This window comes from Meles meles, chromosome 7, assembly GCF_922984935.1.
Source record: "Meles meles chromosome 7, mMelMel3.1 paternal haplotype, whole genome shotgun sequence".
Lineage (NCBI taxonomy): Eukaryota > Metazoa > Chordata > Mammalia > Carnivora > Mustelidae > Meles > Meles meles.
In genome coordinates this window covers 30,386,270-30,401,254 of record NC_060072.1, presented here as the reverse complement: position 1 = coordinate 30,401,254, position 14,985 = coordinate 30,386,270, and the positions used below count along the sequence as shown (strand labels likewise).

At 43.4% G+C, this 14,985-nt stretch overlaps 2 protein-coding genes across 6 annotated transcripts in view; both read right to left on the bottom strand.

Annotated features, from left to right (window-relative positions):
• Positions 1-14,367, bottom strand: part of POC1B (POC1 centriolar protein B) — a 102,090-nt gene extending 87,723 nt beyond the window's left edge. The window contains exons 1-2 of one of the 5 annotated variants that reach the window (XM_046011297.1): positions 14,146-14,367; positions 13,227-13,311 (exon numbers count right to left, since the gene is read on the bottom strand). Coding sequence is in view for 3 of the 5 variants with exons in the window: in XM_046011299.1 (XP_045867255.1) it covers positions 13,227-13,311; positions 13,895-13,966 (157 nt within the window). In the remaining 2 variants the exon portion in view is untranslated. Of the gene's footprint in view, positions 1-13,226; positions 13,312-13,894 lie in introns of all 5 variants that reach the window. The other 4 variants (XM_046011296.1, XM_046011299.1, XM_046011295.1 and 1 more) reach the window with 4 other exon arrangements.
• Positions 10,636-12,944, bottom strand: GALNT4 (polypeptide N-acetylgalactosaminyltransferase 4). The gene has a single exon (XM_046011294.1). It carries the CDS (start codon positions 12,673-12,675, stop codon positions 10,939-10,941), a length of 1,737 nt encoding a protein of 578 aa, XP_045867250.1. The 5' UTR covers positions 12,676-12,944; the 3' UTR covers positions 10,636-10,938.
• Positions 14,368-14,985: the final 618 nt, after the last annotated feature.

Genomic DNA, 14,985 nt, shown 5'->3' with positions numbered 1-14,985 from the left:
CCAATAATTCAGGCTACCTTCATATAGAAATTATTTTTTTTAAGATTTTATTCATTTATTTGACAGATAGAGATCACAAGTTGGCAGAGAGGCAGGCAGAGAGAGAGAGATTGGAGGAAGCAGGATCCCTGCTGGGCAGAGAGCCCGATCCCAGGACCCTGGGATCATGACCCGAGCCGAAGGCAAAAGCTTTAACCCACTGAGCCACCCAGGCACCCCCATACAGAAATTCTTGAATCTTTCAACTATTTCAGAGGTCTTTCTATATATTCTGGACCCTGATTATGTCCCACTTGTACTCCACTACCAGAAGTAAACTCAGATTTCTAGTTTGAGGGCACCATGACTTTGTACTTCCTTCTGCATTTCCAGGTTCGTGGTTGTCTTTGGGTCACAAAAGAGACTCCAGGATGCCTTTTCCAAGGAAAAATAAACAAGGACATCTTCTAAGGAAATTGACAAGAAGGAGTTTTCTGTAACTATTTTTAAGAAAAGAAAAAATATATAATTCCCAAGCACACATATCTATAGACTTAGATAAAAGAGAGAAGGCTGCCCAATAAAAAGATAATATTCTAATCTTCGCTAGATCAACTTTAATACCTATCTAATACCTTCAGAATTAGTTTGTGCTCTCCAAGCACTGTGTAATAATATAAGTAAATGATGGCACTAAATGAACATTCCTCTGCCCTGAAAGAGGGACTATTTAATCATGTTTTCCTTCTAGCTGACACTAAGTAATTATCTTACGAGTGTAAGATTGGTCTAAAAGGAGCTGTGGGTGCTTTAAAAATAATTTTTAGTAATGATAACCTGGAGAAACTTAATTTAACTTATTCAAATTCCATATCTCTATGAAGATGGACAGTCATAACGGAATGCACCTTTACTGAGTTGTTACTATGGGCCAAGTACTTTTAAAGACTTCATAAGCATTATTTTATTTAATCATCATAACGAGGCAGGTAAATATTATTATTCTTCTTGTATAGATGAGGAAAGAAATAAACCTTAGCAAGGTTAGGTAATTTGTCCAAGATCATGGAGGCAGAAAGTAATGGAGTCCATTTTTAACCCATTTCAATCAGACTCCAAAGTCTGACCAATTAACCAATAACCTGGTGCTTTGAGAAGCATGGGACATTTATAGATTATCTCCATTAGAACTACTGGGAACCTTGTTTAAAACATGTATTTCCGAAACTCTTGGTTTCGGCTCAGGTCATGATCTCAGAGCTGTGAATCCAGCCCCACAGTGGGTTCTATGCTCCACACAGAGTTTACTTAAGGTTCCCTCCCTCCTCTTCTTGTGTGTACCCTCCCTCTCAAATAAATAAATAAATATTTTTTTTTTTATGTCTATTTCCAGGTGCACCTGGGTGGCTCAGTTGGTTAGGCATCTGCCTTTGGCTCAGGTCATGATCCCAGGGTCCTGGGATCCAGCTCTGCACTGGGTTCCCTGCTCAGCCAGGACGCCTGCTTCTCCCTCTTCCTCTGTCTACTGCTCCTCCTGCTTGTGCCCCCCTCTCCCTCCCTCTATCTCTTTGTCAAATAAATAAATAAATTGTTTTTTTAAAAAATGTGTATTTCCAGCAAATTAAGCATTGTTTGGGGTGAGACCAAGGAATCTGAATTTTTTTTAACTACTTCCTCGTTTAAGTCTGATGTACTTCAAAACTAGAGAAATATGGCACTCTGGTACTGCCTCTCAGTGCATACACTAGATTACTTTAGTACTTGGGAGTAATTTTTTGAACTAGAACAGCAGGAGAAACTTTAACAAAGCTACTACACAGATTGCTATCAAGAACCCTAATAGAAAAAGAATATCTGGTAAACTTTTACTACGATTTCACCAAGAGGAAAACAACTTAAAAATTCTAAATTTCATTCTGCTCGTATTCAAAAGAAGAAAGAAATTAACTTGGTTTTTTTGTTTTTGTTTTTGTTTTTTTTTTACTATGATTTATTCTACAAATAGCCCAAAGGCTAATAAGTAGGAATTGAGTTGATGACAGGATAACCTTGAAGGAAAAAAAGGGGGGGAAAGTGACAACTTCAATGTTAAAATTATATGTATTTAAATAAAAACTTCTAAAGTACAACACAGATTCTACAAACCACATGACAGTATTTTAAAAACTTTCTAATGTTTAAATAAACTTGAGTGCTGCCCTCTGAGAAACTAGCCTAATGCAAAAAATATGGCTCCAGAATCAGACTCCAAACCAGTCCCAGCCAGGCTACAGAGCTTCAGAAAGTCATGAACCTTCATCCAGAACAAGGAATGGAAACACTTCACAGGCTACTGTTTCTTCCCATTCCCCTCTCCTCTGATCCTTCCCAAATCACCCTGTGAAACCCAGCCTTCTAAAAGGCTGCCAAGTATAAATGTTCTATTTCCCCCAGTCATGTTCTATTTATTGTTCTATTTCCCCGAGTCATGACCAGAAGTTGAAGCCCTGAGCCCCTCTGGTCATCAGTCACATGTACTCACTCCCATAATGCTTGGATGTCCCCTTAGTTGACCTTTACTGACCCTAATACCTATGCCTTCTCTGCTTTCCGAAAGTTACCTCTCGCCCAGAGGAACATCCACTAGATGATCTCCCTTAAACCCTCCACCTCCTCCCTGAAAGTCCCTTCTTCTCAACCACTTACGCCAGACTCTGCTTGGGAACCCCAAGTTCCCTGAAACCCTTCCAAGTGACAATCATTTTCTCTTTCACATTTCACCTACGCCAGGTCACAGTTTTCCTCTCCAACTCCTGATATTATTAGTTCATTCAAAAGATATCTAACCGCCCCGTAACACGTAAGGCATTGCGGCAGGGACAGGGAAAGTCCTAAGTAACAAAATAGACAAAATCTCTAAACGGGGGCTACTGACATTCAGATGAAGAGGAGGAAAATAGGTCAACAACAGGCAAACATACCATTTTACCTTCTGCTAACAAACCTGAAAGAAAGTCAGGAAGTCCCAATAAGAATTTTGTGTGGGGGTAGAATACTTAATTCAGATGGAGTTATCAGTAGCATTTTAAGTAGAGGCATCAAGGACGAGAAGGAGTCAGCCAAGCCGAGTGAAGAGTGAAGAGCATTTCAGACTAAGGGGATAACTAAGACTAAAACCAAACTAAAACCAAAGCCCTTTACTTCCGCGCTTCCTCCGCACCTTGTTCATGGCACACCCTGCATCTTGTCATCAGCAGAACCTGAACACTTCGGAGATCATGAAGAACTCCAATCCAGTGACCTGTATTCTCCCCGAGGCTCTCTCCATTTCTCCTTCCACTTAATAATCTTCATTTCTCTCCTTATCCAACTGATAATCCTTCTCTTACACATATATTCAACCTCTTGACCCTCCCTCCTTCCTTCAAATTTCCCCAGCCAAGTCCCAATCACTCTGCCTTTCCTGGGATGGTATCTGTACCAGTCAAAAGGGCTAGACACACCCCAAACAGATTGGAAACACTGTAAATTCAGAACCACTAATTTCACATGGATCTTCCATACTGTCCAGCAGTACCTCATTCTGCAATAGTCCCCTCCCCACTCTCCTAATGACACGGAGTCTGATGTGGGGCTCAATCGCACAACCCTGAGATCATGACCTGAGCCAAAATCAAGACTGAGATGCTTAACTGACTGAGCCACCCAGGCGCCCCTGCTATGACTATGTAATATCTTCTCCTCTCAATTCAACAATTCTACCCCACCCTGGACCTTGGCTTTTATGATACCCTGCTGTCATGGTTTTTCTCCTATCTTTCTGATTATCCCTTCTTAGATTCTTTTGCCATTTCTTCTTCTGGTCTAGAGGGTGGAGATCTTTAGGGCTCAGGCTTGGCCCATCTGCCCTCATTGTTCTATGTTCTTCCCAGGTGACCTCAAATATTCCCATGACTTTGCTAAAATCAAAAACAAATGGAGACCATCCTTGAAAATTCCCTGAGCAGACAAAACCCATTTAGTCATACAAAGATTAATTTAGTTTATTTTGTAAAACTAACTTGACCTGGGTCATTTCTTGTTTATGTCCCTGGAAATCTTAAGCAAAACTTGAACTGTTTCCCAAGGTAACTGCCGACCAACACCCTATCATTTAAGAGAATTCTAATATTACAAGCAATCAGTGTGAAGAATAAAGTCCCTGCTTTCTTACTATAAAAGCTGCTTCATAATGTACCTCTGAGCCTCATGCCATGTTTTGAGTTGCTCCCAGTTTGCAAACTGTCTTTATGGTATGCACACAATAAACTTTCATTAACAACTGTTCCAGGGATTGCTTGGTTTTACTTCTGTTATTTCTGAATTTTTGACAACTTTAAATACCATCTTTATGCTAATAACTCCCACATTTCTCTCTTTCCCAGATTACTACCCTAATTCGAAGACCATCATCATCTCCTGCTGTTATTACTAAAATCGCTCCTGATTTCTCTACTAATAGTTCAGTCTCCACATAGTAGCCACAATGATCTTTTCGAAGTATAAATCACATCATGCCATTCATTCCCTTACTTAAAACCCCTCAACAACTTTTATAAGTCTCAGAACGAAATCCTAAAACATGGCTTCTGTCTTAATATTCTGTGGCTGCCATAGGAAATTGCCACAATGGGGTGCCTGGGGGGCTCAGTGGGTTAAGCCTCTGCTTTGGGCTCAGGTCATGATCTCAGGGCTCTGAGATCGAGTTCCGCATAGGGCTCTCTGCTCGGCAGGGAGCCTGCTTCCCCCCACCCCTGTCTGCCAGCCTCTCTGCTTACTTGTGGTCTCTCTCTGTTAAATAAATAAAACCTTAAAAAAAAAAAAAAAAAAAGAAAGAAAGAAAAAAGAAATTGCCATAAACTTGGAGGCTTAATACAAAGGAAATTCTCTTGTATAGTTCTGGAAGGCCAGAAGTACAAAATCAAGGTGTTGGCAAGAATCTCTCTAAAGTTCTAAAGGGGATTCCATTCCTTGCCTCTTCCAATGTCTGAGGCCTGCAGAATTTCTTTGGCTTGGGGCTGCGTGACTCCAATCCCGGCCTCTGACTTCACATGGCCTGCTCTAATTTCCTCTGTGTGTCTCTCATAAGAACACTTTTCACTGGATTCAAGGCTCACCAAAATAATCCAGGATAATCTCTTTGGGAGATTCTTAATAACATCTGGAAAGAACTTTTTTTTCCCCAAATAAGGTTATATTTACAGGTTTCAGGAACATGTTTAAAGTGCTACCATTTGACCCACTCTAGCCTCCAAGACCTTAGCTGAACTGCCTCTGCCTTCCCCTGCAAACTCATTTCCCAAAGCTTTCTCTCTTCCTTTGTTCCCCGGCTTTACCCTTCTGGAATTCTTTTTCAGTAAAATTTAAATGTTTGTGTATGTATGTACGTATGTACGTACTCTATACTCAATGCCAGGCTTGAACACACAACCCTGAGTTCATGAGTCATACACTCTTCTGAATGAGCCAGCCAGGTGCCTCTGGCCTTCTTCTATTTTCTTGATCAAGGACAAGTTCTTTCCCACTTTTGGTTTTTGCATATGCTATTCTCTCTCCAGCCTTTGCCTGGCTAACTCCTCCTTCAGGTCTTGAGTGAAATCTAACTTCCACAAAGGAGTGTCCCTTAACCCCATAAACGTATGTCACCATTGTTCTTCCTCAAAGCACTCTTCCTTTTCTCATACCATGCCCCTCTTTTCCTGTTTCAGATTGTACTGGCACATGACTTATGTGTTTCTTAGTTAGTGTCTATCATTGGACTATGAATTTTTCATACCCCCTGAAAAAGCACATGTGTTTTGTTCACCTCTGTATGTATACCCAGAGCATAAGCCAGTATCCGGCACCAGTAGCATTAACTACATAAAGGAGTACTAAATAAATAGAGTACCTCCCAATTCTCCCTTTGAACAAGATTATACACATGCAAATGAGAGGGTTAGAAGGGTGACCAGAGAGCCAAGGACACCCCTGGCCTGCAGCAGACAACTCTCTCAGGCCAGCCTGACAAAGTGATTGAATTTGGCACAAAAGGAAAAGTAGCGCCTGATTATTAGCAAGTTGTAAGGACCTGTCTACTCTTCAGTTCTGCCATGGACAATTATATAATTCAGGAACTCATTTCACTTTTTATAATAATCCCTACTTCCTGTTCAAGAGGATTGATTGAGGTTTCTCTGAAGTTTTAGGAAAACATTCCAATACAAACTCATTTGTACTCAGAGCCTAATTCACATATATATTAGCTTTCAATTACAAAATGACTCAAGTGTTAATAAATCCTGCTGGCCTGTTTTAAAGTCTAATAGGCACAGAGGGACACGGAAATCTTTTCTGGGATACATGAAATTCTCCAGCCTCTTCTTTTCCTCTATTTTTTTTTAAATAATTGAGATGTAATTCAAATACCATAAATTCACCCTTTGATGGTGTATAATTCAGTGTTTTACCCAAAGCTGTACACCCACTGTCACTATGTAATTCAGAACACTCTCATCACACTCCTCCCCTGCCCACACACATGCAAAAAAAACCAAAAAATTAAACAAACAAACAAAAAAATGCCATTAGCAATCATTCTCTACTTCTCCCTCCCCCAGTCCCTGGCAAACATTATATACTGTTTCTATGATTTTCCCAGTCTTTTCTCACTTCCATGAACCTGAAACAGAGATAAAATGATTTGCACAGGGTTGCCGTCACTTAGTGACAGTAAGACACTTAGTAAGACAGCAAGATTATAACGTACATATTTATAGTAATGCTTTAAACTATACGTACAAAACAAAAGATCAGTAAAAATATGTTAGGCTCAACTATACATATCCTAAATGTGGCTATAAGGCATCTGACGTCTTGGCATAGTGAATCCCCAGTATGCACTTAGAATAGCGATTCCCAGGCAGTGTCTCAGGCTAGGAGAGGCAGGGTGTAGGGCATTAGGCAGAATCACTGAGGAAGAGAGATGTGACCGGTAGACAGGAATTGTACTTAGGATGGCGTGATGCAGAAAGAAGGTTAAGAGAAATGTGAGGCTATGTGGTTTATAGAATAGACATATTTTTTTTTTGGCTTAGGGTTTTGAAATTGGTGTTAATGTGCCCAGGTGCTCACCTGCTTCCTTTTATAGGGCCCCAGTAGGTCCCAGAGCTCCCGGATCATTTCCTGTTTGTTTGTGAGTAATTAATGCATGCATTAATAGCGCTAACACCACTTCAGAATGCTTGTTGGTTAATGACACCTTGCAAAATAATTCAGGAATTTTGACTTTTTAACATTGTCTGTATTTTCAAACAAGCAAAATTATTATGCGCTTAACTCACTTCTGTTACCATCAACAAATGTGTACATAGAAACAATGATCCCATAGACTAAAATTATTAGAATCCATTTGCAAAAATAATTAGCCACACATTTTATTTTATGTCTGATCAATACTGCAAAAACCATTAATAAAAGGAAAAAAAAGGATGGAAACTACTCATCACAAAGGAAAAAAATTCATTGTTCAAAAGAGATTAATTGAACCTCAATATTCTTTGCGCTCATTTAAAAATACTATTAAAACAGCAATTTAAAGGGACAAACAAGTCAAAACTAAATATTTTATTCATTAAAATTGAGATCCTAAAACCGCTAAGACTCTACAACTTAGAAATAACCTCTTGACTTCAACCTAGAAAAGTTTGATTTGCCAACATATAATGAATATGCAGGAGCCTACTCCTGGGGAGTAAACAGATTTTCTCATACGAACAAGTTATTCTGAGTTACAGAGATCCTGCAGTGACTAGGTTCTCATTCGCTTAAAAGATGACTGCCAGAAATGCCTCTTTAGACAATCTACTCATAGAATTGGACACTACATGACAGTGACCATTTAAAATGGAAAACTTTAGTCTACTAAATATTTCACTGAAACTGTTAGTAGTATGTTAAATAACTTAAAGGTCAACTCTTCATTGTCTACAGCAAAAGACAGCTTTGGTACCAATAAACTGGAATTAGAGAATCAAAATAAATTTTGTTTATAATTTTACAGTATGTTTTTGCAATTAAATTGAAAATGCCTATAGATAAAAATATGAAAGTCTCGTTCTTCTGTTACCTACACTATGAGGAGGAATGAAGAACCAGACACTTTCAAGTTATTGGTATAAATAAAGCACTATCCCAAAATTCCTTCCAAAAAGATTAATGGGTCACAGCCTACGATTTAGGCAGTAGGTAAACAATTAAGTACTTTGCTTTTCAATGCCCCCTTCACCTTTTCCTTAAAGATTTTATTTATTTATTTGACGGACAGAGATCACAAGTAGGCAGAGAGGCAGGCAGAGAGAGAGGAAGGGAAGCGGGCTCTCCACTGAGCAGAGAGCCCAATGTGGGGCTCGATCCCAGGACGCTGGGATCACCACCTGAGCCGAAGGCAGAGGATTTAACCCACTGGTGCCCCAACCCCTTCACCTTTTGATAGGAGCAGCAAGACACTGGAATAAAAGTAATTCCAGTAAGTACTTCCAGAATACATCAATTTTAGTCTTTCCATTTGATAGGGGGCTAACAAGAACAAAAATATAAGTAAAAAGAAAAAGCGTAATTTAAATTAAAAAGAAGACTGGGCAAGAGGAGAGGGTGGGTTTAGAACAACTGCTGTCAAACAACCATTTTTGCAAAATTCAGAGTATTCTTATAACTCGTTCTTAAATTACACCCATGGCCATATACAGTGCATATGAAATTTGGACATTTCTTTGATAAACTTTAAGGTTGCCAAATAACTTAATGAAAGTTATTAACACACTTACATTTTAAGAAGCAAAAGAGAAATAAGCTGTTCAAGATACATAACACTTTTAATTTTTGAAATGGTTACCCTAAAAGCTTTTCTTAAATTCACATTCTGCAAAGTTCCTTCTCTCTAGTCATCATGTACACACCGAAAACAACTTTACTTATGAGTACTGTCATCTAATTTTCTATGGAGTATGCATTTTCCATAAATCTAGACCAAAGTGAACTAATATAATTCTAAATTCAGCCTGTGATTTCTGGATACAGCACTAAAATAAAACTAGTAAACATATTTTTTTTTCTTCAAAAAATATGCTTATTTCTCAGATAATTTGTTTTAGTAAATATTTGTCTTCTTAGCCCAAAAGATTACTTTTAGAGTTTGAAGAGTAAAGATAAAAACAAAATTGGTTCAACGATTGCCAAAAGAAAATGAATACAAACACTGACCACAACAACTTCCCACTCAATCCAAACCAAACCACTTCAGTTGAGCTCAGCTCACTTAATTATTTTTTAGGGATTTATTTATTTATTTGAGAGGAAGAGAGACAGAGAGATAAAGGGAGAGTGGAACAAGGGGCAGAGAGAGAGAGAAACTCAAGCAGACACCCCACTTAGTGCAAAGCCCGACATGGGGCTCGAATCCCATGACCCCCAAGATCACGATCTGAGCTGAAATCAAGAGTCGGGCACTTAACTGAGCCACCCAGGCGACCCTCACCTAATTTTAAAACCATCCCTCGTTTCCAGCTTCATAACTGGACTGAATGTTGTTCAATCACATTATCTGTGTTAAAAGTAAAGAGATAAAAAGTGTTATAAAGACTGCAAGAGTGACTGTATTGTGTCATCACAACATTTCAGAGCTGGAAGGGATTTTTGAGATCAAATCCAGCACCCACATTTATGGATGAGAAAACTGAGGCCCAAACAGTCGTTTGGTCAAAGGACAGGACAAAAATCACATTCCAAGGCTGAGCCATTCATTCACTCATTCGCTCATTCATTCATCCATCCATCCATCCACCCACCCACTACTGAAAGCTGCCTAAGTGCCAGGCTTGGTGCTAGGTGCTGATAACAGGCTGCCAGGCAGCATACACCAGTGCCCAGACAGTCTTTTTCTTTGTTTTAAGATTAAATCCTTAAATGTCCTAATTAGGAAAAACTCCTAGCAGAATCCCACAGCCTTTCTAGCATGAGGCCCACTTTCAGTTTCACACATTTAGTAAATGCAGTTGGGTTTGACTTCAGAGAGCCAACAACTGTGTTTACTTTAAATGATTAAGCATTAACAAAGGGATGCACAGTATTGTGAATGAGTCCCTCTCCAGTACATTCATAACTTAAGGAAGTGCAAACAGAAAATGTCCCACACATGAAAAAGAGTTCACAGAGAGGACAGCTTATAAAATCAGAGCAATATGAGGTATCAATACAAATCAGTGAAGTCTAATAGCTCCAGTTCACCAAGCGTGGAATGTAAGTATCTCCCCATTTCATTCAGATGTGGGTATACTTTTCTGAGATGTCTCCATATTAAAAAGACCTGCAAACTCACATTCAAACTAACGCCCTCTTCCAATGAAACATACATCTATGGCAGGCCTTTTTCCTTAAGGTCAACTTCTTTGATTTCTAGTTGATTAAAGGAAAATTAAAATTTAAAAAAAAACACCTAAAATTTAATGTACTCGCTAAAAGAGATTCAAATCCCATATACAATCAAAATAGCAATAGCTCCGACCACATATTTATGAGTTTTGTTTTTAAAAGGATGGGCATTGAACTTACCCATCAACATAACTCATCACTCATTCTGCTTGGACTTTACATACTATACTATTAAGTCTGGCACTTAAACGTTTTGTGTGTCTCAATTCACAGTCAACTTCTTTAAGAAGAAACAACATTGACAAAGCTCTTAAACAAGACAACCCATCAGTAAGGCACTTTGAGCGATTAAACAGCAGCTCTCTATGCACCCACTTCCAGTGTTCTATACCAAACGAAACACAGCTTTCACAGAGCTCTCGCAGGTGACCAGCGGGTGATTTCTGATAAAATACAGTCTTTACTGAGGTTCTTCACCAGCTCTTTGACTTTCCTGAAGCTCTAAGCTCAGGAAGAGAGTGCCATTGTGCTCTTCTATTTCTCAAACTTCCAGATTTGATTTTTATCTAGAGCATCACAAGTTCTCATTTGAACATCAGGTCGACCCTCAGGTGTCCGAAAAGCACTAAGACACAGCCCCGAGTGTGGATGAAAAATGGTTCCATCTTCCTTAAAATGCCAAATAATGTTTGCGGGGATAGGGAACCCATCTTTTGGACAATTTTGCATTCCTACATTTTTTTTTTGCTCAGGAACCTCTGCACATAACTCTGTCACAGAGTTAAACCTTATTTCTTTGTTTGAAGTATATTCAAAGAATTGATTGCCTCCTTGACCATGGCATCCAAACAGGGAAAGGTTAGCACCTGTGGGGTTGTTGTCAGGAGAATTATAATCTAAACATTCAGAAGGGATTCCCATACTGCGGACAGCTCCATGCCAGCCTGGCCTATCCTCTGGGACGTGTAAATTAGAAAATACGTTTTTCAAATACCAGTCAAAACTCTGGCACTTCAGCCGTTCGCGTAGTAATTTTCTTTCAGAAATATCACCATAAGCTTCCTTCCTTGCTGGAGGGTTTCGATTGTAGAAATGCTCTTTGTACTCGTCCATCCACACTTCTGCTGCCCGAGCAGTATTCTGTAGGAAATTAGGCCGAGCATAGGGCGCCCGCTTGGGGAATACGTGCCCCACGTGGGAACATGGGTGGATCTCCAATTTACCTCCACACTGCCAGACCCTAAAAGACAGCTCAAGGTTTTCACCTCCCCACACTTCCATTCCAGTGTCATACGTTCCAAGGTACTGAAAATATTTCTTGCTGACAGCAAACAGTCCTCCAGCCATGGTGGGTGATCTGATTGGGTCAATTCTCGATTTCCGTCTGTCTCTTTCGTGCTTGGGGACAGAATGCCACTGGAAGGTTAAGCGCCAGTCAAATCCACCAATCATGGGCTCCCCGGTCTGCATATAGAATTCAAAAGTATTCCAATCAATGGTATCTATAACAGGACAAACAATTGCCGTCTCATCGTTACTAATTCTTTCCAGAAGTGGTTCTAACCAACCAGAATTACACTCACAGTGACAATCCAGGAAAGTGAGGACATCCCCAGTGGCAAAAGTGGCCCCAATCAGGCGGGCTCTAACCAGCCCCTCCCGCTTATTTGTTCTAATCAGGCGGACTCTATCAAGATTGCTGATGTAAGTTTCAAGCTGTGTCTTCAAATAAACTCTGTCACTCAAGTCATCCACTAAGATGATCTCTTTCAAAAGGACTGCAGGAGAAGTTTCTAAAACACTGTGGATGGTGCGGAGCAAAGTCGACCAGGCTTCATTATAGAAAGCAATGATAACAGAGGTGGTGGGAAGTCTCCTGTAATTAAACTTCTTGGATTTGCACTCATACATTCTCTTGTCCTCTATGTGGCGATGAAGGGAGATCCTGTCACTGAGATAAATATTAATGGCATATCTCTCAATAAGTTCTTCCTGCTGCTTCAATTCACCCTCGCTGAGCTGGAGTTTGCTGGCTTTGCCCCACTCCCCAAGCGCATGGGAGTCTGCAGGCGGCTTCTTGTAGAGCGGTCGAGACAAATCCTCTGCCTTTTCCCAGGGGTCTGAAAGCTGTTTTGGCCCCTGCTCCCTGGCAAGGTCGGCTGCTGGGGAGGCATGGAAAGTGGAGACCGAGAGTTCCACCAGGATATAGGCCACTGTTAAAAGCGCCAGCAACAGGCAGCTTTTGCCTGCCCAGGTCCACCTCACGGCCATCCGGATCCTCACGGCCAGGGCGCCGCCGCGGCCACCAGAGTCACCACGCAGAAGAACGTCTGCGGAGCCGCAGACTGAGTTCCAGGCGCAGGTAGGGGCGAACTCCGAAGCGGGTCCCTCCTCTGACGCAGACGCTCGGCTCCTTTCCAGCCACGGGGGCTTCCCGGGGTGACCTGAGACCTCTCAGTCCCTGGCCTCCGGCACAGCCCCCCGCTCCTCTCTCCCCGCTTCCTCCTGCTCTTCTCACAACTTTTCACAAACTCTCTCGCCAGCACCCCACCCTCCCTGGGCCGCGGACAAACCCCTCCCCTTCCCACTCACTCCTCCTGGTGGTTAGTTCGCGAAAGTCGCCGGCCAGGCCCAGGCCTGCGGGCGGCTCTCGCGGCCGGGATGGGGGCGGGACCGACGCGACCCAGGTGCGCGCGGCTCCGGCCGCCGTCGACCTCCGCCCCGGTGCCCGGCGGCGCTCCCGCGGCCCAGCGTGGACGGGCGGCACGGCTTCCGACCAGTCGAGCATGTCCCTCCTCGCAGAAAGAGAGAAGGACACTTACCAAGTTGTTTGCCGTTGGGACTGAAGTCCACGGAGGTGATCGCAGCTTTGTGGCCCTTAAAATATCGCTCCAGAACGGGGTCCTCCTGGGAAGGAAAGTTGTCAGGTGGTGCAAGCAGGTGCAAGCAGGTGTCAGGTGGTGCAAGCAGGTGCAAGCAGGTGTCAGGTGGTGCAACCGGAGCCCAGCCCCGGAGCGGCCACACCGGCGGCGAGCCTGCGGACACACGCTCGGACCCCCGTCGGGGGACGCCGGGCGCCGGCCTCCCGCGCAGAAACCCGCCACACCCGCCAAACCCGCCACGGGCGCTTCCCAGAATCGGCCGCGCCCGCGGGGCCGCCCGGGCCACTCATCCGAATGCGCGTTCCCGGGCCCCGGCCGCGGGCTCGGAGTCGCGGGTGCGAGAGAGGGCCCCGGCTTCTTTAAACCTGCCGGGTGATTCTGACGCAGGCGCTCCACGGAAACCCTCCGAGAATTCTAGGGGCCATGGGGCTGCCCCGGCTCAGTCCGGGGCTCCGGGACGCGGGGAGGAGCGCTCGGGGTCTGGCCAGAACTCGGCCCCAGTGACAGAGAGTGAGATGTGGACGCCCCGGGGCGAGGGGCGAGGGGCTCTCAGGACGGGGCTGCGGACGCCGCCTCCATCTCCCGCCAGGTGCGAGCGCTGCCCCGACCTGGCTCCGCAGCCCGCGGCACCAGCTCCGGGGAGGCGACCCCCAGCCCCTCCTTACCAGGGCGGAGGCCATGGGAGGCGCGGTCGGCACCGGGCTCCAGCCGGCGGGGGGAGCCGGGGGGAAAGGGAGGATGGGGAGGAGGGGGGACCGTGCTGCGCCCGGAACCGTCTGCCCGGAGCGGCGGCGCCTCCCGGTCACTACAACAACGGCGGCCCAGTCAAACCCCGCGCTCCAGGCGTGGCCAGTCGAACCTCGAGTCGTCGCCGGCACGGCCGGAAGCCGGGCCGTCGCGGGCTGGCAAAGCGGGACGCTCCGGGGTCAGGTGTAACCACCCACGAAAGCCAAAGTTTACTAACGCACGCGCTCCCCTCTGCTTGAAACTGTGACGTAGAGCAGTCACCGGGGTGGAAATGAGACCTATGGGAAGAAGCGTGACGGGTCTGTGATCGATGCAATCGGAGTTCTGTTGCACGTTAAAGAGACAGCGCCCACGAATTTGATGAGGGTCCCCAACTGTTTAATGACTGGGTAAGGGACTTTGGATCTGAAGTTGGGCAGCTCGATAATTATTAATATTCGCACAGGAACTAAGCCTCTGGAGGACACATTTTAACTTATTTAATCACTACTTTTGACACAATACGCTTTGTGTTATAAATATGGATGCTGGATAAACTTGAATGAAGGAGGAATGTTATGCATCCACTTAATGTTTTTCTATTATGGGTTTCTATGCTCTGCTCGTTACCGTTTACTTTAGAGCCCCAGACTCAAAGGGCAGCTTGTTGAAAGTCTGCTGGAACCCTTAGAAAGAAACTCGTCTTGTTTAAATTATTAGGACACATAGTAACTATAGCCCTCGTATAGCAGGCTTTCTTACACATAGTATCTGCGCTTCAGCAACACTATGGGGTCGATAGAGTGACAAAATGTTACCAAGGTTTACAAGTTATAAACGTCATTCCTAGATATTTTACGTATAATTGTCGAAGATCCCAGAGTCACATTTTCGAATTCTAAATCTGTATCCTTTTTTACCCTCCCTCAAAGCAGGAAGGATTCAGCTGAAAACTGCATATAACATAAACATT

Coding starts and splice junctions, on each gene's coding strand:
- GALNT4 (XM_046011294.1), bottom strand. CDS start 12,675: ATGGCCGTGAGGTGGACCTGGGCAGGCAAAAGCTGCCTGTTGCTGGCG.